The sequence below is a fragment of the Triticum aestivum genome, chromosome 7D (genome assembly GCF_018294505.1).
Source record: "Triticum aestivum cultivar Chinese Spring chromosome 7D, IWGSC CS RefSeq v2.1, whole genome shotgun sequence".
NCBI lineage: Eukaryota > Viridiplantae > Streptophyta > Magnoliopsida > Poales > Poaceae > Triticum > Triticum aestivum.
In genome coordinates, this window is record NC_057814.1 from 620,621,837 (window position 1) to 620,646,384 (window position 24,548).

The 24,548-nt window shown below is 44.5% G+C and overlaps 1 protein-coding gene and 1 pseudogene across 1 annotated transcript; both read right to left on the minus strand.

Moving 5' to 3' along the window:
• Positions 1 to 1,090: 1,090 nt before the first annotated feature.
• Positions 1,091 to 4,351, minus strand: LOC123164711 (senescence/dehydration-associated protein At3g51250). The gene is made up of 4 exons (XM_044582262.1): positions 3,468 to 4,351; positions 2,624 to 2,790; positions 1,620 to 1,704; positions 1,091 to 1,532 (listed from the first exon to the last, which is right to left on the minus strand). The coding sequence occupies exons 1-4, from the start codon at positions 4,220 to 4,222 to the stop codon at positions 1,334 to 1,336; spliced, it is 1,206 nt and encodes a 401-aa protein (XP_044438197.1). The 5' UTR covers positions 4,223 to 4,351; the 3' UTR covers positions 1,091 to 1,333.
• Positions 4,352 to 8,854: 4,503 nt separating this feature from the next.
• Positions 8,855 to 13,869, minus strand: LOC123167975 (protein argonaute 4B-like; annotated as a pseudogene).
• Positions 13,870 to 24,548: the final 10,679 nt, after the last annotated feature.

Sequence of the window (24,548 nt, forward strand, 5' to 3'; positions counted from 1 at the left end):
GCTCTGCGCATGAAGGGCTTCGAGTCTCATTGGCGGAAGCAAGTCGAGGCCTTCGTGCAAGGAGACAGTGTTGGTGTCAAGATAAATTATGATGTCGGTCATTATTTCTAGACATAAAAGGGATTGCCACAGAGAGATCCATTGTCTCCTATCCTTTTTAATATTGGTGCAGATATGTTGGCAATCCTTATTGGTAGAACCAAGGAGGACGATCAGGTAGGGCGATGGCACAACATCTCGTGGATGGGGGTGTCTCTATCCTACAATATGCCCGACGTCCGGGATTTGCGAAGCGATTCGCCGCCCCCAAAGAAGAAACACCGATAAAGGCCTTTAGAAACTCCGAAGACCACAAATGCTTGCCGAATCCATATGGATCCTCCAGAAACCTAAGCCGACCAGATCCTGGAAGACCCGTTTGAAACACGGCTCCACATGCCCTCCGCCGGTAATAAGCACACCAAAAGAACGAGAAAAGGTGAGGAGAAGATAATTCCTACACCAGAACAGTGTCGCCTCGCGGTTCCAAACAAAACTATGAAGACTCACTAAAAGAAACCTAAAAAACACCCATGTCGCTACACAATAGGTCTAAGTCCGATGTCGTCAGGACCATGCACCGACTCCCTCTTCTCTGGTGACCTAGCTAGGTCGGGGTGCCGTTGAAGATGGCCATGCTGGCACCGACTCCCTCTTCTCTGGTGACCTAGCTAGGTCGGGGTGCCGTTGAAGATGGCCATGCTGGCACCGACTCCCTCTTCTCTGGTGACCTAGCTAGGTCGGGGTGCCGTTGAAGATGGCCATGCTGGCACCGACTCCCTCTTCTCTGGTGACCTAGCTAGGTCGGGCTGCCCTTGAAGATCGCCATGCTGGATCACCAACGCCGTCGAGCACCGTCTGACAAAGTCCGTTACTATAGCACACAACTCCTTGGACATCCCACCGCAGCCCTCAAACGCTTTAAGCTCGTTGTTGTGCTTGTCCTCAACCTCCACAAGGAGTAACAAAGTTTAAAAGAGGACGCTCACAGAATATGCCAAATCCAAAGTCAGTCAGCCTATGCCAAATGAATGAAGGGCCAACACCGCAATAACAGCAGTAAAATCCAGTGATTAACCTACTCCATTTCATCGACTGACAGAGCACATAACGAAAACCAAGCAACAGATACTCCACTGAGAAACGCATCAGCCGAGGGAAAGACATGACAGGCAGGTAGTTCTCCTTTTCCAGTGCACATATCTACAAACAAGACGGTACATCAACTGGGACTGGCGGGAGATGCAAACTTCTGATGGTCAGATCCCTGACACGACCGGCTCGACTTCGAACCCTACTTGCTCTTGCTGCTGCTCTTCGCCCGGAGTTCCGCGGCTCCAGCCTTGACGGTAGACTTGGCGAGCGACGTGGGTTTCAAGACACTCTTCGGGTTCAATGCTTGCCGGAGCTTGAACACGGCCCACGCCGTTCCGATGGCATGGCCTGCCGCATCGAGCCCTTCGTTGGTCGCCGCAGCAGCTTTCTCTCCGTACCTGACAAACGAAGAAGAAACATGGTGTGAGGGGAAGTACTCCATCTTCTAGTCCAGGAACCAACATGGAGTGGAGAATAACACCTACTTGTGAGATACCAGACCGGTTGTCACCGTTGACGATGTTGATAGCACATCCTTCCCAGCCACTTCTACAGCGTCAGAAATCTTGCCTGTTGACACCAGTAAAAGATACATAAGCAGGACGACATAATCGAATATCAGAAGAACGTAAGTTCCCCTGTTACTTTTAAGAATGACGTTCAGGTACACCTAACAGTTAGAAGCAACTCAGCAGATGAAATGCATGATTTGATAGAGACTATTTTGCAAGAGCAAGAACAGATCACAATGTGCTCCCAGGAGATCATGTTATCACTTAAAGTAGATTATGCAACGAAACATTTTACGAGAGCCGGCATCCCTACATATTCAGATTTAAGGAAGTATGGTGGCAGTTGGCAAACCGAGGACAGGCTTTTGGTTCACTCCACCATACTGAGGTAAGTTCAACCAGCATATAGAGGGCTTGATGGCATCACCAGTGGTTGAGTGTCTGAACTAAAACTAGTTTTGCTGCCAGTGACTTCATATGGATATGATGGCAGTAGCTGATAGCTCGACTAATATTACAGCATTTTACAAGGAGAAGCAACAGTTCTTTTGGGTTTCATCTCCATAAGAGGAGAAGCAGCAGGAATTAACCATTTTTAATGTAGGACTGAATATTGTGCAACATTGAGAAAAGAGGGGACAAGGAAAATGAAAATTGCCAACCAATTTACTTCTCTTACTACTTGTAAACTAGTACACTTAAGTACCAGGGGTAATTTAAAAAAAAAAAAGTACCATGGGTAGAAGAAACTAAAGCACACCCACAGCCTGCTTTCCTTCAACTAGTAAAAATCAAGTGATTTTTCACACTTCTGCAGGCATGTTCAAATTACAGTGTGGTATATTGTTCATGTTTCAGAGTGTACTGGAAGTTAGCATCTTTTCCATGATTCACATGGCAAATACTTTACTGACAACACAAGATGCACCACCAATATTAACTTAGGTCACATTCTGCTCAAGAGAAGGATCACATACCAAATCCATCAAGCGAAGCAAGAACAACCTCTCCAGGCAATAGGCTGAAAAACTTCTTGCCAGCTTTTGAGTTAACCAATGAGCTTGTAACATAGCTAGTAACCTTCACAACTCCAGACAGTATTCCAGTTGCTACTTTCTCTGACATTTTTGTCACCTTCTTAGCCCTGCCAGCAATCACATGCACATATTCTTTCAGACCAACAGTACCAGAAATATTTGACTGAAATTAAATTCTCAAATTGTGTAATTAAGCACAAGGAAGCCTAAAACACATAAAAGCAGAGCAAGGCCAGAAATCTCAAAATGGAACAACACAATCAGCCTAAGGAGCACAAGTTTAAGTTAGTCCAGTTGCAAAATTCATCAGAATGCAGCTGTCTACAATCACAGAGCCTTTCGACGCGAGTGCTTGTGATTCTTCCTACATGAGATAGTATGCAATCACGGCATCAAGCCATAGCTATAATTCATGAATCACCATACAGAACAGGACCAACCAGCCAAGTTTGACATAGCACCACGGATGCCAAACAGCAGAACAAGTAAAACAGAGCAAGTGTCAGCTCGATTGCATAAATGATTTTGGGAGATTATCCATACCAATTATAAAGATTTTTAGCACTACCGAAAAACCATCGAATGGAAATGAGATACCCATGATAGCATTTTGCATCACGATTTAAACTAGTAATCTAGTCTAGCATTCTAGCTATGAACTGTGATGTGCCCAAACCTGAAGCATTTACTCATTATGCATCACAAATTGCACTGAATAAGTTCGCATCACTGCAAATTAGATACACATCTGATATGAAGAACTGAGAAAGACAGTAGTAAGTACCTTTTGATCCGCCGGAGCATCTCCGGGCTGACCTCGGCCTCGGTATCGCCGGGCTGGATCCTCTTCCTGAGCACCTCCTGCCCCCACCGGAGCCGGTCGACGGTCATCACCCCGCACCACAGGATCCCCTTGGCCACGTTCTCGGCGCCGGACGCGATGGCCCTGGCCACGGCGCTGCCGTACTCCTCGACGTTGGGCGCGACGGCGGTCCAGTACGCGGCGGCCTCGACCTCGCCGCGGACCCCGCCGGCGAGCCCCTCGCTGCCGGCCACGGAGTGGGCGGAGAACCTGGTGTAGGCGCCGAGCAGGGCGTCGAGGCGCGGGTCGGGGACGGAGAGCGTGAGGCCGTAGTGGAGCGGGTCGGGGGCCGGGTCGTCGGGGGAGGCGGGGACGGCGAAGGAGAAGGAGTAGTGGCGCGGGTCGAGCTTGACGGCGGCGACGTCGCGGGCGAGCGGCCACTGGACGGGGCCGAGCGCCGCGATGGCGGCCAGGGAGGTGTCGCCGGCGCGGATGCGGTGGAGGGAGAGCTCGCCGGCGGCCAGCGGGTGGCTGCGGCGGCGGTCGACGAGGTGGAGCTGCGCGCCGGGGGCGCGCAGCAGCACGTCGTCCGATGGCGCCGGCGCGTCGGGGGAGACCGGGGACCGCGGGATCTCGGGCGGCGCGAGGTCGGCCATGGTGAGCGACGGGTAGAGCGGCGGCGCCGACGGGGCCGGGCTACTAGGGTTGGCGGGGTTCGGGCGGGTGTAGGAGGCCATTCGGGGGATTGCAATGCGGGAGAGCTTTAAGGCGGGGAGGAGTGGCGGAGGAGGAGGGAGAGCCGTGGGGATTGGGGAGGACGACGGCGACGGCACGTCGGCGGTGGCGTGGCGCCTTGTATAGGGGATCCCCGGCCGCGTGCGTGGCGACGTGGCGTTGGCCGGCCGGGTCCACGCGGTTGGGGGTGGTGGGGCCCGGCTGCACGGTTGGGTTTGTTAATTGGTTGGGTTGTGCGATCCAGGGCGCTGCTCTCTGGTGTATGACTGGTGGGGCCAACGCTTTGTTTGCTTAGCCTCCGGTGGTATGTCGACCCCACTGTCGGTGACGTAGCTTCGTTGGGTGCTGAGCGCGGTCGGCGCACGCGTGGGCTCGTTTCACCAGCAATCCCATCCATAGCTAGCGGTGGGGTGTGCGTGGCCACACTCGGAGACGTACCCCAAGCATGGAGTTTTCCTCCATGACGAAGCAACTTCAAGGACAAGAACGTCAACCAAATATCGCTTGACAGTTGACATCACAAGAAACGAATAGACCTAGGAGGATGGTACTTTTCCTCCGAAATATAGCGTACATAAATCTCTAGACTAGAAATCATTTATGAACAATCCAGTCATGCAAAATCATATGACCTGCATAGAGATACGTAGCTTGGAGCGCTCCATCAAACAATGGTGGATCAACAACTCCGGACACAAAGTCCCAAGGAGGATAGCAAGACTACCGGGAAGAGGAATGCCCGTGTCTTCCGTCACAAGTCTACTCCTCTGGCGGTTCTCCTCGCAATGATCAAGAATGAGTGACGCCTCGCTTTGGGTGGCCGCCGGTGGCAAGTGGCACCCAGGGAAGATAATTTTGGGAGAGTCATGACCTTATGTAATTCGGAGTTCTTGTAACACAACTCCAAACTCTGTTCTGTGGCGCTTGTGGTGGGTGGTCTGATGACCGGGACTGACTACCAGTCAGTCGACTGAAATTGTGATGGGTCAATCGCTTTTTTTACCCCATAGAACGTGTGGTGTGGTGTGGTGTGTCGTGTGCGTGCGCGCGCGTGAGCTAGCTAGCTTCGGCTGGCCGTGGCGCGTGAGCTAGCTAGCTCCAGCTGCGTCCATGCGTGAGCTTCCTAGCTCCGGCTTTGTCAGTGCGTGAGCTGGCTGGCCATGGTTAGTGTCATGATATTGTATTGCACAAAAGAAGAAACAAAATGTAAAAACACATAAAACAAACAATGACGAAAAATGCATATATTTGTTTGAAAAGGAGGAAAGCCCCCGACCTGTGCATCAGAATGATGCATGCAGCCACTAACGAAAAGTACGTAAATGGAGTATGAGGTCTAGAACTAGCTCACAAAAGAAGCACAAGAATAGTAAAGATAAAAAGATGTCACAGCCGGCGGAAAAACAGGCTACAACGACTAAACACCTAGCCTTGGTATTACACTTTCAGAACAAAAAAACTAAAACTAAATCAAAATAATTAAATTTTCTAAGAAAGAATGAAACCCTTTAAGAAGAAAGAAAATGAAAATGAAAACACTTTCAAAACTTGCACACATTTTGCATTGATATTACACTTTTTGAAATATGCAAAGAATAAGCATATAATAGTGCAATTTTTGCATTCTACTATAATTTCCATAGTGTAACTGAAATAATATATTTCCTTTAAGAAGAAACACAACAAAAAGAAAACTTGCGCATAACTTTGCATCGAAATTGCACTTTATCGTACTATGCAAAAATAATCATATAATCATGAAATTTTGGCACATATTATATTCTATTTGTTTGTATAAAATTACACTCAGCCAAAAATCCACAAAAATCAATAATAACCAATAAAGGAAATGAAATGGGAAAAATAAAAAACCATAGAAAAAGAAAACAGAAACAAAAAAGTGAAGCAAAAATACCCTTAAATAGAAAGAAAATGATATAAACAACTAAAACAAAATAATGACAAAATTTGCACACAATCTGCACATAAATTGCGCTTTGTTATAATATGCAAGAATAAACACATAATAGTGAAAATTCTCGCAAAAACAAAATTATCTAAAGAAAGACTGAATTAGTGGCATTGGTATTTGATCCATGGTGTCTCTACTTCTCCAGATCAAAATATTGAATTAGTGCTATCGGTATTAACCGTTTAAGAAGAAAGAAAAGAGAAAAAACAATAATGATAACATTTTTACACGTTTAAAAAGAAATTGCGCTTTTTTATAATATGAAAAAAAAGCACAAACAATGAAATTTCACAAAAAATAAATTCCTAAGTAGGAATGAATTAGAGGTATTCGTATTACCCTTGAAGAATAAATAAAATGAAATAAAAATTTAAACAAAATTAAAATAGTGAAGTTTTCTAAGAAACAATGAATTAATGTTATTGGTTTCCCATTAAAGAAGAAAGGAACTGAAAATAATAAAACAAATAATGAATTAGTTTGCAAACTATTTGCACAGAAGTTGCGCATTTTTAGTGTACATGTAATCATGAAATTTTGGCACATATTATATAGTATTTTTTTATATAATTACACTTAGCCAAAAACCCACAAAAAACAAAATTAACCAATAAAGGAAAGAAAGTGGAGAAAAGAAAAACCCATAGAAACAGAAAACAGAAATAAATCAAAAATTATCCACAAAATAGAAATAAAACCAACTAACAAAGAGAATCAAAAAAACAAAAGCAAAAGCACATAAAACAAAAAAGTATTAAAAAATCAAGGGAGAGAGAGGAGGGTTGGATTGCACAGTTAATGGGCTTCGGCCCAGAAAAGAAATCGACTGACCCAAATAAGGGGTCAGTCAAAAAAAAGAGAAGCCCACACAACAGACAACACAGGTCAGAAAAAAAACGCAGGACGAATCTTACAGAAAAATCCAATGGTCACAAATTCGACTGACCCTAAAGTGAAATTTCAGCTGACTGAAAAGTAGCTAAATTGCTGAAGACCACGGTCGTGTAGGAGCGAGTTCAGCATGGTGTGATACACGAGGCTGGCCTACGCGAACCTCTACAGGTACAAGATGTTGTACCAGAGCTCCTCCCTAACAGGCTACCTCAGAGCCAGCGAATGCCTCATTGTACTGCTGAAGGAGACATGATGATTCACCATCGTGAGCTTCTTCTGCTAATTCCATTAGTTTGGGATTGGTTGCTTATTTGGCTCCTGCTGCTGATGGCTCTAGGCGTTTGCATAGCTAGTTTGTTTGCCGGTGCTTCTACTCTACTCTGGACAATTATTGTTAACTTGCAGTTTGCGCAGCATTTTCTCAATCAGTGATGTAATGAAGCTGGAGATTGTTAGAGGCACAACACATGGTACCAACTGAGCCCCCATAGCAGATTCCTCTACGGGTCCACATCTGACTGAGCCCCCGCGTCGTCCCCGCTAGGGCGACTCGGGCGGCGCGCTAAACCCAGCCACCGGGGGCGCACACTCCTTCTTCCCCTCCCTCCACCGCCGCCGAGGGACGCCGCCGGTCTAAGCCCAGGGGCCGACGGCGGTGGCGGAAGACATCGCCTCTCTCCCGTGGCTCTGGGGTTGTGTGGGGCCTCGAATCGTGTGGAGGCGCGCCCGATCCAGTCAGCACGACGGCGATGGCTGTGGCACGGCGGCGGCGTGGGCTGTGGGCGCGGCGGCCAGCCCTGTTCGGCCGGAGGCGGCGGCGCACCATCTGCCTTTGGATCGGCGGCGGCGGCGGCGTGGAGGGCCCGGTGGTCGCGTGAGTCATGCCTGGCCGACAGGTGCTACGTTGAGTCATGCCTGGTTGGCAGATGCTACGCACAACAGATCTTCCAGAGTCTTCGCATCTGGACGGACGAGCGCATGGCGGTGGCGCCGTGATGGCATCGACGGATGTCCGGACTGACAAGGATGATGCGGATCTCTCTCCTGAAGATGGGTCAGTGGTCCAATGATGATGGCGGTTTCTAAAACATATGCATGTGGTGTGCGCTTTAGGTAGACTGCACCGGCTGTTGCTCCCGATATGTTATATGTATGGATCGGCGACGACACCGGTTTTAGATATGGAGAGTGAGAGCACTCCACATTATCGAGTTTGTATTTGTGAATGGTGGCTTCGAGTGAATTATGGATAGATGTCAGACCTTTGTGGAATAATTAATAAAGATGGCTGCATGCATCGATTGATGCAGAGACCGGGGTTTAACCTCCTCTTCTAAAAAAAAGGGTACCAACTGAAGCCATAATAGATCAAGAGACTGAAACTGAAACAATCCCCACCTGCAAACCTGTGCTAATTAATTCTCCATCCATAGAATTCGACAGCATCTTTTTCTTTACATTCACAACTGCAAAGAAAGATCACACATCCATCCACAACTACCTGCAACACCATACCACCATACCAACAACATGCATGGTTCACCCATATCATCTCCAAGTCTAGTAGTAGTAGTAGTAGATCCAAGGTCGGGTTGGTTCGATGCCAACACAAAAGACAACATGCAGTTCCATGGTTTCCATCGACATCAAAGGACCGACTCACACACGACAGCTAGAGTAGTTCCAGCTGCTATTTACTTAGATAGATATAGATAGACACAGGCACATAGCGAGACACAGCTTTCCACTACCCCCTGCAGCAAGCGGATCAGCAGAAAAACATGGAGGTCCTCACATTCTTGTGCAGTTCCGGCACCGGGATGTGCCCCCCTCCCTGGCTTGACGACGCGTCCGACATGTCTTCAAACTTCACGAATGTGCCAGATGCGCATACATAATCGGAGCAACTGCAAGCCATCCCAAGCAAAAACACAACAAAACATAAGGAACAATGCTCATTATTTGCCAAGCAAAGACAATGAGGAACAATGCTCATTATTTGCCAAGCAAAGACTGATATCGCTGTTGTGCTCCTCTGGTACCTGAAAAGGTCACAGCAACAGGGTTAAGGCATAGCTTGGCCACAGTTTAATTTTTTTATCAGATACAAATTCATCAAGCTCTGTCACCCTAGACTGCGTGTCTACGTACACGTATGAAAGCGAATGCACAAATTCCTGAAGCTCATCCGCGGTGAAGCCGATCTCATCATGCAGAACATGGTAATGTGTTGGCCTCGACGTGCCCTGGCACACACAACAAACACAAACTTAAGTAGGACCATCACCGGGCATACTGGTACGTGGTGGTAGTAACAAAAAAACAGAGCAGAAAACAGAGATTACTTACTATCATCCCAGCATGTGCACACATGTAGAAGTCGAAATTCTTGGGATGGCAGACCTGTTTATCAACGACAGTCCCTACAGAATGGTGACATGAACACTTGCTTTTACCATCGTTTCAAAAAAAAAATTGCAAGTTTATGTGACAGGCGATGTTTCACTCTACAAAAAAAAAGTAGGGGACTCTGCCGTGATTGGTCGAAATAAAGTTTACCAGGAGGAACATTATCTGGAGACTGAGTCTGGAAAAATCTCGTATGATGATTTTTCTGAGCAACAATGACTGTGAACTTAGGCTGCCACGTCTCGTCAAGGAGCTTGCAGGCCTGCATTGATTAAAAGTAAATGAAATAACACTGTCAAATGCAGGGTAATTACTTGTACGTCACACAAATACACTACCTCGATGATCTGCTCCAGCTCAATGTTGATGACCTGAGTAAACTGGCTTTCGCTAACTCCATCCCTAGAATTAGCAAAAGTTATACAAGTTGGTGGTTAAGACATCATCAACTATCCATTTTCAGTAGAAAAAATTTCTGGAACTACAAAATTTACTGGTATTACCAAATGGTAATTTCCAAACTTAGTACCTGAAAATAATAATTTGCTCTGGTTTTCGATTCCCAGAACTAGTGTAGAAGTCGATAAGCGATTCCCTGGAAGTCCCAAGTGCAATGGTATTTATTCAATTAGGAAAGTGTGCAATAAAGTATAACATACATACAAGGACATGCACACATAGTATTATTCACAACAAACTGAACACAAGATTGGATCATATGTCGCGTCTTACCGAATAAGGCCATCATCGCCCTGTCTCCGTGGTTTAAATAAGGAGGACATCATTTCTAGTTTGGGTGATTGAGTGTGCACTGTTGCTCTGTACTTAGAGATGAGAGGCCACTCGCGAGAATTAACCACCTAAAGGAAATCCAAAGCCATACTTACAAGTACAGCCATAGAAACATTTCAAAATTGCAATCATGCAGATGACATCTGAGCTACTATTCAGAGATTAAAAATGCATCCCTCTTACCGCAGCAATGGAAGGCCTATCTGATTGCCCAGGCTGACCATGTGATACATCCATGCCCAAGATGATTGTAGGCACCTTCCCCACAATGGGTAGAACTGCAGGTGCAGGGGGTTGTTCACCTTGCAGAAGTGTGTTCAGCCCATCAAGCTGGGTAACAACCGGTGAAAGGACAACAGCCATATATAAGCATACACACTAGTCAATAAATACAGTAAAAAGAAAAAAGGGTCATGTCAACAAACCTTAGCATTTATCTTCAATAGCACATTAATTAGATACTGATCGTTGACTCTTGGTGGAGGAGCTAGACATTGTGTGAGGATGCCCCATTCAACAAGACACTTCCTCTTCCAAGGACCTGGTTGAAGCAAATATATATTAGTCCCTCCGTCCCATAACGCAAGACGTTTTTTGACACTAGACACTAGTGCAGTGTCAAAAAAACGTCTTACATTATGGGACGGAGGGAGTATATATTCTGCAACAGGTAATCATGCTTATAGGGAAGGGCAGATGAACCAACCATAAATTTCGCTGTTTTTCTTCACAGGAAGAAGGCACAACAGGAACTTTGGTTCTTCAGGTAGCTTGGATTCTAACTGAGCAACCATCTTGTCCACTCTTTTCGACACGGGATCTCGTCTTGATGACGGGCTCTCCTCAAATACATCATCAAGAGGGTCCTCCATTTTCTGCAAACAAATGAAGTTCAGCAACAGAAAATAACAAAAACTGAAGATGTTGTAGAAAAAGTAGAACGTACAATCCCCAGTCCGGATGCAATCCTTTTAAGGCCTTGGACAAGACCAAGAACATCACAACGTGCAGAGAAATTGACAACTGCCCACCTCGTGACAGAACAGGTCTGAATCAGCTTCTGAAACAAAAAGAATCAGCAAACAATCAGAAGGTTCATTAATGATGAAGAAGCAATAAAGGAATGTTATGAACAGAAAACGTGCTGACCTTTCTCGCAAGATTCCAACGACCTTTTTGTGGGACGAATTCTTCACCGTCACCGGCTTTCAGCTACATATAGAAGGCTTACTTAGATACATTCAGAAGAACATCGAGCACAAGCATGCTAAACTATGTTTGGGAAACTGTCACTAACCTTGGGTGGTGACAGGATCCTCCCTTCAATTTGAGGAAGATTTCGGGCAATTGAAATGCCGCACGCCTTAAGCATGGGGTCAGAGTCATAGTCGCTACGTTTAAGTGCCTTGCATTTAGCGTAGGATGAACTATCAGTGAATATCCATATGACTAAAAGCAGCAAGTTATATATGGTGGTAGCAAGCTGAAATCTACTAGATGATAACTCACATCATCAAGAGTTGACATTCTTTGATGAGGCTTTTGTCTGGACTTCTCCACAAGAGTTGACATTCTTTGATGAGGCTTTTGTCTGGACTTCTCCACAAGTGAGGACCTCTGCGGAGTAGACAGAGCTTTGGTGTATCTTTGCAGAGGAACAAGCGTGCAAAGCTGGCCATGCGAAAAGTTCACACCAGGATATCAGATCGTTGATAAAATTTCCGAAGGAGAGAATATTATAAGGGTGAAATAGCATAACTGAGATGAACCTCGACAGGGAAGTACGTTGGACGCTTTGGCCTCCCAGCATTGATACATGGAAGATTACCAGAATAGCGCAGTTCTATGCCTCTGTTCTGTACGAAGTAATCATAGACTGTTATTTCAACAGTATCAGTGTCTCCGTTGTCACCGTTCCTCCGCCTCAATGGAAACCTAGTTAAGCAATCGATAAGTATAGCAGTAAAATGCACAAAATATAACAAGCACCGGTAAACAATAAGACACCTTCCCAAATTACTAATTTATAAGCACTGGTAAAATGAGTTGAACGGTAAGGAGGAACTCTCACGTTTGTTCGTTGCAATTTTTCTCACTCAAACCAAATATCTTGAACTCTGAATTTGTGTGAGTTGTTTTTATCTTCAAACTCTTGAGGGCACGCTTGGCCTGTGAGGCAAAAACATCCAAATTAGAATTATCAAAATAAATATAGTAGGATGATTGTTCATGCTATATTATCAAGAACATCAAAGATACAACTAAACTTTGGCCAGTTAATTTCGTCGGGGCGACGAACCATCTGGTTAGCAAGAAGAAAATCGATAACAGGACCAGGTTTAACTAGCATGGTAGTCGAAACATCTGCAAGTTAAAATAAGTTTGACATGACAACGTTAAATAGCTTGTGGCCGATGGAGTTACATGACAATACAATAGTGTGAGATGCATACCAATATTTAGGGAGAGCCCACTCTGTGCACCACGGAAACTTGAGTGAAATCCTTGGCATCCCAACAAACCGCCGCCCAAATCAATGAAACTTTTAGGATTATTGTGGAAAAATGATTGGCGGACTAGAAGACAGCCCCTGTGAATAGTCAGAAAAATTAACCATGGTCAGGGCATGAAGGCATATCTAGAGCATAAGCGCAGAGTAATGCTTGTGAGAGGCATGGGAGCAAGACATTCATGAAGATACATACTGTTTTGCAGAATGCTGCCTTAGTATGATATCAAGAACTCGAATAGCCTCCAGGGAGTTCTCTGATTCTTCACCTCTAATGGCCTGCGCGATTGCGGCCATAGGGATTTTCGCCGCAAAGCTCAGCTCCACTTTTATAATCTTTGACTGGTACGGCCTCCTCACTCTCTTCGTGTCACTACCTTCAGGACTGTTGCCACTATTACCTCCAGAGCTCCTACAACCAACTAATAATTGGGTTACACTGAACACAGAGGATGGTATGTAGTACTACATAGGGGCAGATAGCCTGCAAGCAGGTCAAGGAGTAGAACTCACTTTCCACTTCCAATGTCTTCCAATACTACAGTGAATTCATTGTGTACTTGGGGAAGAGCCCCAATTGTAAAGAGGCTCTTCTCACCATCATATGCAAAGTCCTTGTTCGCAAGATCGGAATGGTACATTTGCACCAGTTTATCCTGCACCTTTCTCCCTATCCCCTTTTCAACAACAGGTTGATCATCCTCATACTTCAGATTAACCTACACATCGACAGTGCCAGATAGCATGGGGATATGGAAATTAAGGTCACTTTTGAAATTACTAGGTGGTGAATTAGCATGGGGAAAGCAAGTAAAGCGTGATCACATGGTAGTGGTAGAAAAATTCCTCTGAACCCTTCAGGGAGACTTTATAGTGGTTAGCAAGTAGCTGGATGGTGTGCCCTCTCTTCCCTAGCCTAGCCCAGGCCTGGCCATTGGGAGCCTTTTGGGCTTTGTTGGCTTGTTTGGAGGCAGTTCCTCGGCGACATCTTCTTCTGCTTTGATGGGCACCACGTCGGGAGGCAGAGGAGGTGGTGGTGGCAACTCCTCTGGGCCTCCATCACTCGGGTCCATCTTGGCAGGACAGATGGAGCTCTCTGCATGTGCGGAAGGTCAGATGATTAGCAGTAAAAAACAAGTAAAAACAAAATTGATTCCAGTTCCATGATGACCAAGAAGCATCAGCTGTTCAGATGAAAGATTAAGTGCAGTGTATGCTTATACAGTCATTATATACATTGTAGGTGTAGGAATTACTGGAATGATGATTATTGTGATCAGAAAGAAATGTCTAGATATGAACAATATTTACACTCTGGCTCTAATCAGAGTTATCCTTCACTAGGAGAACCTGTATATATATAAAAAAAGACTTCTACTTCGGTACACCCCCTCTAAACACAAGGACGGCTCAGATTAGCCCATACCTCTTCATATGTAAGGGCATGATAGACATTTTTTATAAACTCTTTTTTTTAATCACGTATACGCTGTACATTAACACACCCTGCCGTGCTGGGCTGGCCCATTCAGCACATTCATCCTTTCTTTTTTTTGAAACCGCAAAAAAGGTGCTTGCTGTAGGATTCGAATCTAGGTCCTTCAACAATTAGCACAGCCGCATTAACCAGCTATGCAACCGGACCTCAAGTGTTAAATAAGTTTTTTTATAATTGAAATACAACACTTGAAAAGCGCAACATTTTCTGGTTGTTTTTTTCTTTTCTTTTTTTGTTTCTTAAATGCGTCGTGAAGTTCTTATAATTCATGATTTTTTAATCAAAAATGACCACAAAATTTTAAATTCTTGAATTTTTTCTTTCAAATCAGTGAACTTTTTTCCCCAAAATTGATCAGTTTTCTTCACAAATTCGTGAACTATTTCGCAAGTTGGCAATTTGTTTTTGAAAATTGTTGGCATTTTTTATAAATTGATGAAATTTGTTTCTAAATCAATGGATTTTTTAAACTTTGTTAATTTTTTTCCAAATCATGAACTTAATTTAAATTATTGATGAACTTTTTTCAAAATCAATAAAAGAAAAGAAAAACAAAATAATATAGTGTAAAAACTGAAGAAAAAACCAGCCCGGTTGAAAAGGAAAACCAGAGTCTTTCTTTTTAGCGTTATATTTGACGCACTACAAAAGATGAAAAAAGGAAACTTAGACCATGATCAACGGAGGTGTTCGAGTAAGCGAGATGGCTCCGTCTAAGAGCACGTCGTTTTCCGACATGCTTGAAATGGCCCCGATTTTTTTTCATGCCTTGTATGACCAATTCAAGGCACCATGCCAAGTTGTTTTGGTTTTCGACAAGTTTTGCATTTTTTGTAGTTTTCTCAGTAAAAAAATGCTCGATAATGGGCGGCCGTGTCGCAACTTGCATACGGTGTCAGAAATCGTACAAACCTGGCACAGATGACTACCATGGTCATGCCCACCTGCTTGAAAAGGTTGGGGTCATTTTAAGAATGTCCAAAAGTAGACCATGTTTAATGAAGGGGTGTTCAGGTTGGCTAGAAGGCTCTACCTGAGGGTGCGTTGTTTCTCAACATCCTTCGAAAGGCCTAATTTCTCCACTTCCTTCTATGATCAAATCAAGGCACCATGTCAAGCTGTTTAAGTTTTCTACAATTCTTTCATTTTCTAGAGTTTTCTCGGTGAAAACAAGTTGATAAATGGCGGGACGTGACACAACATGCATACGTTGTGGGAAATTCATTCAAACCTGGCATGGATTGAAGGAAATATGCCCTAGAGGCAACAATAAAGTTATTATTTATTTCCTTATATCATGATAAATGTTTATTATTCATGCTAGAATTGTATTAACCGGAAACATGATACATGTGTGAATACATAGACAAACAGAGTGTCACTAGTATGCCTCTACTTGACTAGCTCGTTGATCAAAGATGGTTATGTTTCCTAGCCATAGACATGAGTTGTCATTTGATTAATGGGATCATATCATTAGGAGAATGATGTGATTGACTTGACCCATTCCGTTAGCTTAGCACACGATCGTTTAGTATTCTGCTATTGCTTTCTTCATGACTTATACATGTTCCTATGACTATGAGATTATGCAACTCCCGTTTACCGGAGGAACACTTTGTGTGCTACCAAACGTCACAACGTAACTGGGTGATTATAAAGGTGCTCTACAGGTGTCTCCGAAGGTACTTGTTGGGTTGGCGTATTTCGAGATTAGGATTTGTCACTCCGATTGTCGGAGAGGTATCTCTGGGCCCACTCGGTAATGCACATCACTATAAGCCTTGCAAGCATTGCAACTAATGAGTTAGTTGCGGGATGATGTATTACAGAACGAGTAAAGAGACTTGCCGGTAACGAGATTGAACTAGGTATTGAGATACCGACGATCGAATCTCGGGCAAGTAACATACCGATGACAAAGGGAACAACGTATGTTGTTATGCGGTCTGACCGATAAAGATCTTCGTAGAATATGTGGGAGCCAATATGAGCATCCAGGTTCCGCTATTGGTTATTGACCGGAGACGTGTCTCGGTCATGTCTACATAGTTCTCGAACCCGTAGGGTCCGCACGCTTAACGTTTCGATGACAGTTATATTATGAGTTTATATGTTTTGATGTACCGAAGGTTGTTCGGAGTCCCAGATGTGATCACGGACATGACGAGGAATCTCGAAATGGTCGAGACATGAAGATTGATATACTGGAAGCCTATATTTGGATATCGGAAGTGTTCCGGGTGAAATCGGGATTTTACCAGAGTACCGAGGGGTTACCGGAACCCCCCGGGGGCTTAATGGGCCATAGTGGGCCTTTGTGGAGAAGAGGAGAGGCGGCCAGAGCAGGGCCGCGCGCCCCTCCCCCCTAGTCCAAATAGGACAAGGAGAGGGGGGCGGCGCCCCCCTTTCCTTCCTCTCTCCCTCCTCTTTCCCCCTCCACTCCTAATCCAACTAGGAAAAGGGAGGGAGTCCTACTCCCGGTAGGAGTAGGACTCCACCTGGCGCGCCCCTCCTGGCCGGCCGCACCTCCCCCCTTGCTCCTTTATATACGGGGGCAGGGGGGCACCCTAGAGACACAACAATTGATCGTTTGATCTTTTAGCCATGTGCGGTGCCCCCCTCCACCATAGTCCACCTCGATAATACTGTAGCGGTGCTTAGGCGAAGCCCTGCGTCGGTAGAACATCATCATCGTCACCACGCCGTCGTGCTGACGAAACTCTCCCTCAACACTCGGCTGGATCGGAGTTCGAGGGACGTCATCGGGCTGAACGTGTGCTGAACTCGGAGGTGTCGTGCGTTCGGTACTTGATCGGTCGGATCGTGAAGACGTACGACTACATCAACCGCGTTGTGCTAACGCTTCCGCTTTCGGTCTACGAGGGTACGTGGACAACACTCTCCCCTCTCGTTGCTATGCATCACCATGATCCTGCGTGTGCGTAGGAATTTTTTTGAAATTACTACGTTCCCCAACAGTGGCATCCGAGCCTGGTTTTATGCGTAGATGTCATATGCACGAGTAGAACACAAGTGAGTTGTGGGCGAGACAAGTCATACTGCTTACCAGCATGTCATACTTTGGTTCGGCGGTATTGTTGGATGAAGCGGCCCGGACCGCATTACGCGTACGCTTACGCGAGACTGGTTTTACCGACGTGCTTTGCACACAGGTGGCTGGCGGGTGTCAGTTTCTCCAACTTTAGTTGAACCGAGTGTGGCTACGCCCGGTCCTTGAGAAGGTTAAAACAGCACTAACTTGACGAAACTATCGTTGTGGTTTTGATGCGTAGGTAAGAACGGTTCTTGCTCAGCCCGTAGCAGCCACGTAAAACTTGCAACAACAAAGTAGAGGACGTCTAACTTGTTTTTGCAGGGCATGTTGTGATGTGATATGGTCAAGACGTGATGAGATATAAGTTGTTGTATGAGATGATCATGTTTTGTTGAAGTTATCGGCAACTGGCAAAAGTCTTATGGTTGTCTCTTTATTGCATAAGATGCAAGCGCCAAATAATTGCTTTACTTTATCGCTATGCGATAGCAATAGTTGCAAGAGCAATAGTTGGCGAGACGACCATGTGACGACACATTGATATAGATCAAGATGATGGAGATCATGGTGTCATGCCGGTGACGATGGAGATCATGACGATGCTTTGGAGATGGAGATCAAAGGCACAAGATGATGATGGCCATATCATGTCACATATTATGATTGCATGTGATGTTTATCTTTTATACATCTTATTTTGCTTAGTTCGACGGTAGCTTTATAAGATGATCTCTCACTAAATTTCAAGGTATAAGTGTTCTCCCTGAGTATGCACCGTTGCGAAAGTTCTTCGTGCTGAGACACCACGTGATGATCGGGTGTGATAGGCTCTACGTTCAAATACAACGGGTGCAAAACAGTTGCACACGCGGAATACTCAGGTTAAACTTGACGAGCCTAGCATATAACAGATATGGCCTCGGAACACTGAGACCGAAAGGTCGAGCGTGAATCATATAGTAGATATGATCAACATAGTGATGTTCACCATTGAAACTACTCCATCTCACGTGATGATCGGACATGGTTTAGTTGATATGGATCACGTGATCACTTAGAAGATTAGAGGGATGTCTATCTAAGTGGGAGTTCTTAAGTAATATGATTAATTGAACTTAAATTTATCATGAACTTAGTCCTGATAGTATTTGCAAATTATGTTGTAGATCAATAGCTCGCGTTGTTGCTTCCCTATGTTTATTTTGATATGTTCCTAGAGAAAAATTATGTTGAAAGATGTTAGTAGCAATGATGCGGATTGGATCCGTGATCTGAGGATTATCCTCATTGCTGCACAGAAGAATTATGTCCTTGATGCACCGCTAGGTGACAGACCTATTGCAGGAGCAGATGCAGACGTTATGAACGTTTGGCTAGCTCAATATGATGACTACTTGATAGTTTAGTGCACCATGCTTAACGGCTTAGAATCGGGACTTCAAAGACGTTTTGAACGTCATGGACCATATGAGATGTTCCAGGAGTTGAAGTTAATATTTCAAGCAAATACCCGAGTTGAGAGATATGAAGTCTCCAACAAGTTCTATAGCTAAAAGATGGAGGAGAATAGCTCAAGCAGTGAGCATGTGCTCAGATTGTCTGGGTACTACAATCGCTTGAATCAAGTGGGAGTTAATCTTCCAGATAAAATAGTGATTGACAGAATTCTCTAGTCACCATCACCAAGTTAGTAGAACTTCGTGATGAACTATAGTATGCAAGGGATGACGAAAGTAATTCCCGAGCTCTTCGCGATGCTGAAATCGACGAAGGTAGAAATCAAGAAAGAGCATCAAGTGTTGATGGTTAAAGACACTAGTTCAAGAAAGGGCAAAGGGATAGAAGGGGAACTTCAAGAAGAACGGCAAGCAAGTTGCTGCTCAAGTGAAGAAGCCCAAGTCTGGACCTAAGCCTGAGACTAAGTGCTTCTACTGCAAAGGGACTGGTCACTGGAAGCGGAACTGCCCCAAGTATTTGGTGGATAAGAAGGATGGCAAAGTGAACAAAGGTATATTTGATATACAGATTATTGATGTGTATTTTACTAGTGTTCGTAGCAACCCCTCGGTATTTGATACTGGTTCAGTTGCTAAAGAGTAGTAACTCGAAACGGAGTTGCATAATGAACAGAAACTAGTTAAGGATGAAGTGACGATGTGTATTGGAAGTGGTTCCAAGATTGATATGATCATCATCGCACACTCCCTATACTTTCGGGATTAGTGTTGAACCTAAATAAGTGTTATTTGGTGTTTGCGTTGAGCATGAATATGATTTGATCATGTTTATTGCAATACGGTTATTCATTTAAGTTAGAGAATAATTGTTGTTCTGTTTACATGAATAAAACCTTATATGGTTACACACCCAATGAAAATGGTTCGTTGGATCTCGATCGTAGTGATACACATATTCATAATATTGAAGCCAAAAGATGCAAAGTTAATAATGATAGTGCAACTTATTTGTGGCACTGCGTTTAGGTCATATTGGTGTAAAGCGCATGAAGAAACTCCATGCTGATGGGCTTTTGGAATCACTTGATTATGAATCACTTGATGCTTGCGAACCATGCCTTATGGGCAAGATGACTAAGACTCCGTTCTCCGGAACAATGGAGCGAGCAACTGACTTATTGGAAATAATACATACTGATATGCGATCCGATGAGTGTTGAGGCTCGCGGCAGGTATCGTTATTTTCTGACCTTCACAGATGATTTGAGCAGATATGGGTATATCTACTTGATGAAACATAAGTCTGAAACATTTGAAAAGTTCAAAGAATTTCAGAGTGAAGTGGAAAATCATCGTGACAAGAAAATAAGGTTTCTACGATCTGATCGCGGAGACAAATATTTGAGTTACGAGTTTGGTCTTCAATTAAAACAATGTGGAATAGTTTCACAAATTCGTGCCACCTGGAACACCACAGCATAATGGTGTGTCCGAACGTCATAACCGTACTTTATTGGATATAGTGCAATCTATGATGTTTCTTACCGATTTACCACTATAGTTTTGGGGTTATGCATTAGAGACAGCTGCATTCACGTAAAAAAAGGGCACCATCTAAATCCGTTTGAGACGACACCGTATGAACTGTGGTTTGGCAAGAAACCAAAGTTGTCGTTTCTTAAAGTTTGGGGTTGCGATGCTTATAAGAACAAGTTTCATCCTGATAAGCTCAAACCTAAATCGGAGAAATGTGTCTTCATAGGATACCCAAAGGAGACAATTGGGTACACCTTCTATCACAGATCCGAAGGCAAGATATTCATTGCTGAGAATGGATCCTTTCTAGAGAAGGAGTTTCTCTTGAAAGAAGTGAGTGGGAGGAAAGTAGAACTTGATCAGGTAACTGTACCTGCTCCTTTATTGGAAAGTAGTTCATCACAGAAATTTGTTCCTGTGACTCCTACACCAATTAGTGAGGAAGCTAATGATGATGATCATGTAACTTCAGATCAAGTTACTACCGAACCTCGTAGGTAAACCAGAGTGAGATCCACACCAGAGTGGTACGGTAATCCTGTTCTGGAGGTCATGTTACTTGACCATGACGAACCTACGAACTATGAGGAAGCGATGATGAGCCCGGATTCCGCGAAATGGCTTGAGGCCATGAAATCTGAGATGAGATCCATGTATGAGAACAAAGTATGGATTTTGATTGACTTGCCCAATGATCGGCGAGCCATTGAGATTAAATGGATCTTCAAGAGGAAGACGGGCGCTGATAGTAGTGTTACTATCTACAAAGCTAGAATTGTCGCAAAAAGGTTTTCGACAAGTTCAAGGTGTTGACTACGATGAGAGTTTCTCACCCGTATGTATGCTTAAGTCTGTCCGAATCATGTTAGCAATTGCCGCATTTTATGAAATCTGGCAAATGGATAAACAAACCTGCATTCCTTAATGGATTTATTAAAGAAGAGTTGTATATGATGCAACCAGAAGGTTTTGACAATCATAAAGGTGCTAACAAAATATGCAAGCTCCAGCGATCCATCTATGGACTGGTGCAAGCATCTCGGAGTTGGAATATACGCTTTGATAAGTTGATCAAAGGATATAGTTTTATACAGACTTGCGGTGAAGCCTGTATTTACAAGAAAGTGAGTGGGAGCACTACAGCATAAAGGAGTGTTTGAAATGAGTTTTTCAAAGAAAGACCTCGGTGAAGCTGCTTACATATTGAGCATCAAGATCTATAAAGATAGATCAAGACGCTTGATAAGTTTTTTCAATGAGTACATACCTTAACAAGATTTTGAAGTAGTTCAAAATGGAACAGTCAAAGAAATAGTTCTTGCCTGTGTTATAAGGTGTGAAATTGAGTAAGACTCAAAGCCCGACCACGGCAGAAGATAAAAAGAGAATGAAAGTCATTCCCTATGCCATAGGTTCTACAAAGTATGCCATGCTGTGTACCAGATCTATTGTATACCCAACCACTGAGTTTGGCAAGGGAGTACAATAATGATCTAGGAGTAGATCACTGGACAGCGGTCAAAATTATCCTTAGTGGAATAAGGATATGTTTCTCGATTATGGAGGTGAAAAAAGGTTCATCGTAAAGGGTTACGTCGATGCAAGTTTTTGACACTGATCCAGATGACTCTAAGTCTCAATCTAGATACATATTGAAAGTGGGAGCTATTAGCTAGAGTAGCTCCGTGCAGAGCATTGTAGACATAGAATTTGCAAAATACTTACGGATCTGAATGTGACAAACCCGTTGACTAAAATTATCTCACAAGCAAAACATGATCACACCTTAGTACTCTTTGGGTGTTAATCACATAGCGATGTGAACTAGATTACTGACTCTAGTAAACCCTTTGGGTGTTGGTCACATATCGATGTGAACTATGGGTGTTAACCACATAAAGATGTGAACTATTGATGTTAAATCACATGCCGATGTGAACTAGATTATTGACTCTAGTGCAAATGGGAGACTGAAGGAAATATGCCCTAGAGGCAATAATAAAGTTATTATTTATTTCCTTATATCATGATAAATGTTTATTATTCATACTAGAATTGTATTAACCGGAAACATGATACATGTGTGAATACATAGACAAACAGAGTGTCACTAGTATGCCTCTACTTGACTAGCTCGTTGATCAAAGATGGTTATGTTTCCTAGCCATAGACATGAGTTGTCATTTGATTAACGGGGTCATATCATTAGGAGAATGATGTGATTGACTTGACCCATTCCGTTAGCTTAGCACACGATCGTTTAGTATTCTGCTATTGCTTTCTTCATGACTTATACATGTTCCTATGACTATGAGATTATGCAACTCCCGTTTACCGGAGGAACACTTTGTGTGCTACCAAACGTCACAACGTAACTGGGTGATTATAAAGGTGCTCTACAGGTGTCTCCGAAGGTACTTGTTGGGTTGGCGTATTTCGAGATTAGGATTTGTCACTCCGATTGTCGGAGAGGTATCTCTGGGCCCACTCGGTAATGCACATCACTATAAGCCTTGCAAGCATTGCAACTAATGAGCTAGTTGCGGGATGATGTATTACGGAACGAGTAAAGAGACTTGCCGGTAACGAGATTGAACTAGGTATTGAGATACCGACGATCGAATCTCGGGCAAGTAACATACCGATGACAAAGGGAACAACGTATGTTGTTATGCGGTCTGACCGATAAAGATCTTCGTAGAATATGTGGGAGCCAATATGAGCATCCAGGTTCCGCTATTGGTTATTGACCGGAGACGTGTCTCGGTCATGTCTACATAGTTCTCGAACCCGTAGGGTCCGCACGCTTAACGTTTCGATGACAGTTATATTATGAGTTTATATGTTTTGATGTACCGAAGGTTGTTCGGAGTCCCGATGTGATCACGGACATGACGAGGAGTCTCGAAATGGTCGAGACATGAAGATTGATATATTGGAAGCCTATATTTGGATATCGGAAGTGTTCCGGGTGAAATCGGGATTTTACCGGAGTACCGAGGGGTTACCGGAACCCCCCGGGGGCTTAATGGGCCATAGTGGGCCTTTGTGGAGAAGAGGAGAGGCGGCCAGGGCAGGGCCGCGCGCCCCTCCCCCTAGTCCGAATAGGACAAGGAGAGGGGGGCGGCGCCCCCCTTTCCTTCCTCTCTCCTCCTCTTTCCCCCTCCACTCCTAATCCAACTAGGAAAAGGGAGGGAGTCCTACTCCCGGTGGGAGTAGGACTCCACCTGGCGCGCCCCTCCTGGCCGGCCGCACCTCCCCCCTTGCTCCTTTATATACGGGGGCAGGGGGCTCCCTAGAGACACAACAATTGATCGTTTGATCTTTTAGCCGTATGCGGTGCCCCCCTCCAACATAGTCCACCTCGATAATACTGTAGCGGTGCTTAGGCGAAGCCCTGCGTCGGTAGAACATCATCATCGTCACCACGCCGTCGTGCTGACGAAACTCTCCCTCAACACTCGGCTGGATCGGAGGTCGAGGGACGTCATAGGGCTGAACGTGTGCTGAACTCGGAGGTGCCGTGCGTTCGGTACTTGATCGGTCGGATCGTGAAGACGTACGACTACATCAACCGCGTTGTGCTAACGCTTCCACTTTCGGTCTACGAGGGTACGTGGACAACACTCTCCCCTCTCGTTGCTATGCATCACCATGATCCTGCGTGTGCGTAAGAAATTTTTTGAAATTACTGCGTTCCCCAACATGGATGCCTACCATGGGCATGCACGCCTACTGAAAAAGGTTGGGGTGATTTCATGCATGTTCAAAAATAGATTATGTTCAACAGAGGATGTTCGGGTAAGCGAGAAGGGTCCATTTGAGAGCATGTTTTTGCGGCATCCATTAACTCACCCCAAATCTTTCCATGATCTTATATCACTGATTAAACGCACCATGCGAAGTTATTTTGGTTTCTACAAATTTCACTTTTCCGGGGTTCTCTCGGTTAAAAAAAGGTAGATAAATGGCCGGACGTGTCGCAACTTGCATATTTTGTCGGAAATCATTCAAACCTGGTATGGATCCTTACCAGGGGCATGCCCTTTGCCTGCAAAAGTTGGGGTCATTTAAAAAATGTTCAGAACTAGACCATGTTCAATGGAGGATGCACCCGGATGGGAGTGACCATGGTAGGCAACCATGCTAGGTTAAACAATTTTCGACACCGTATGCAAGTTGCGACATGTTCGACCATTTTAT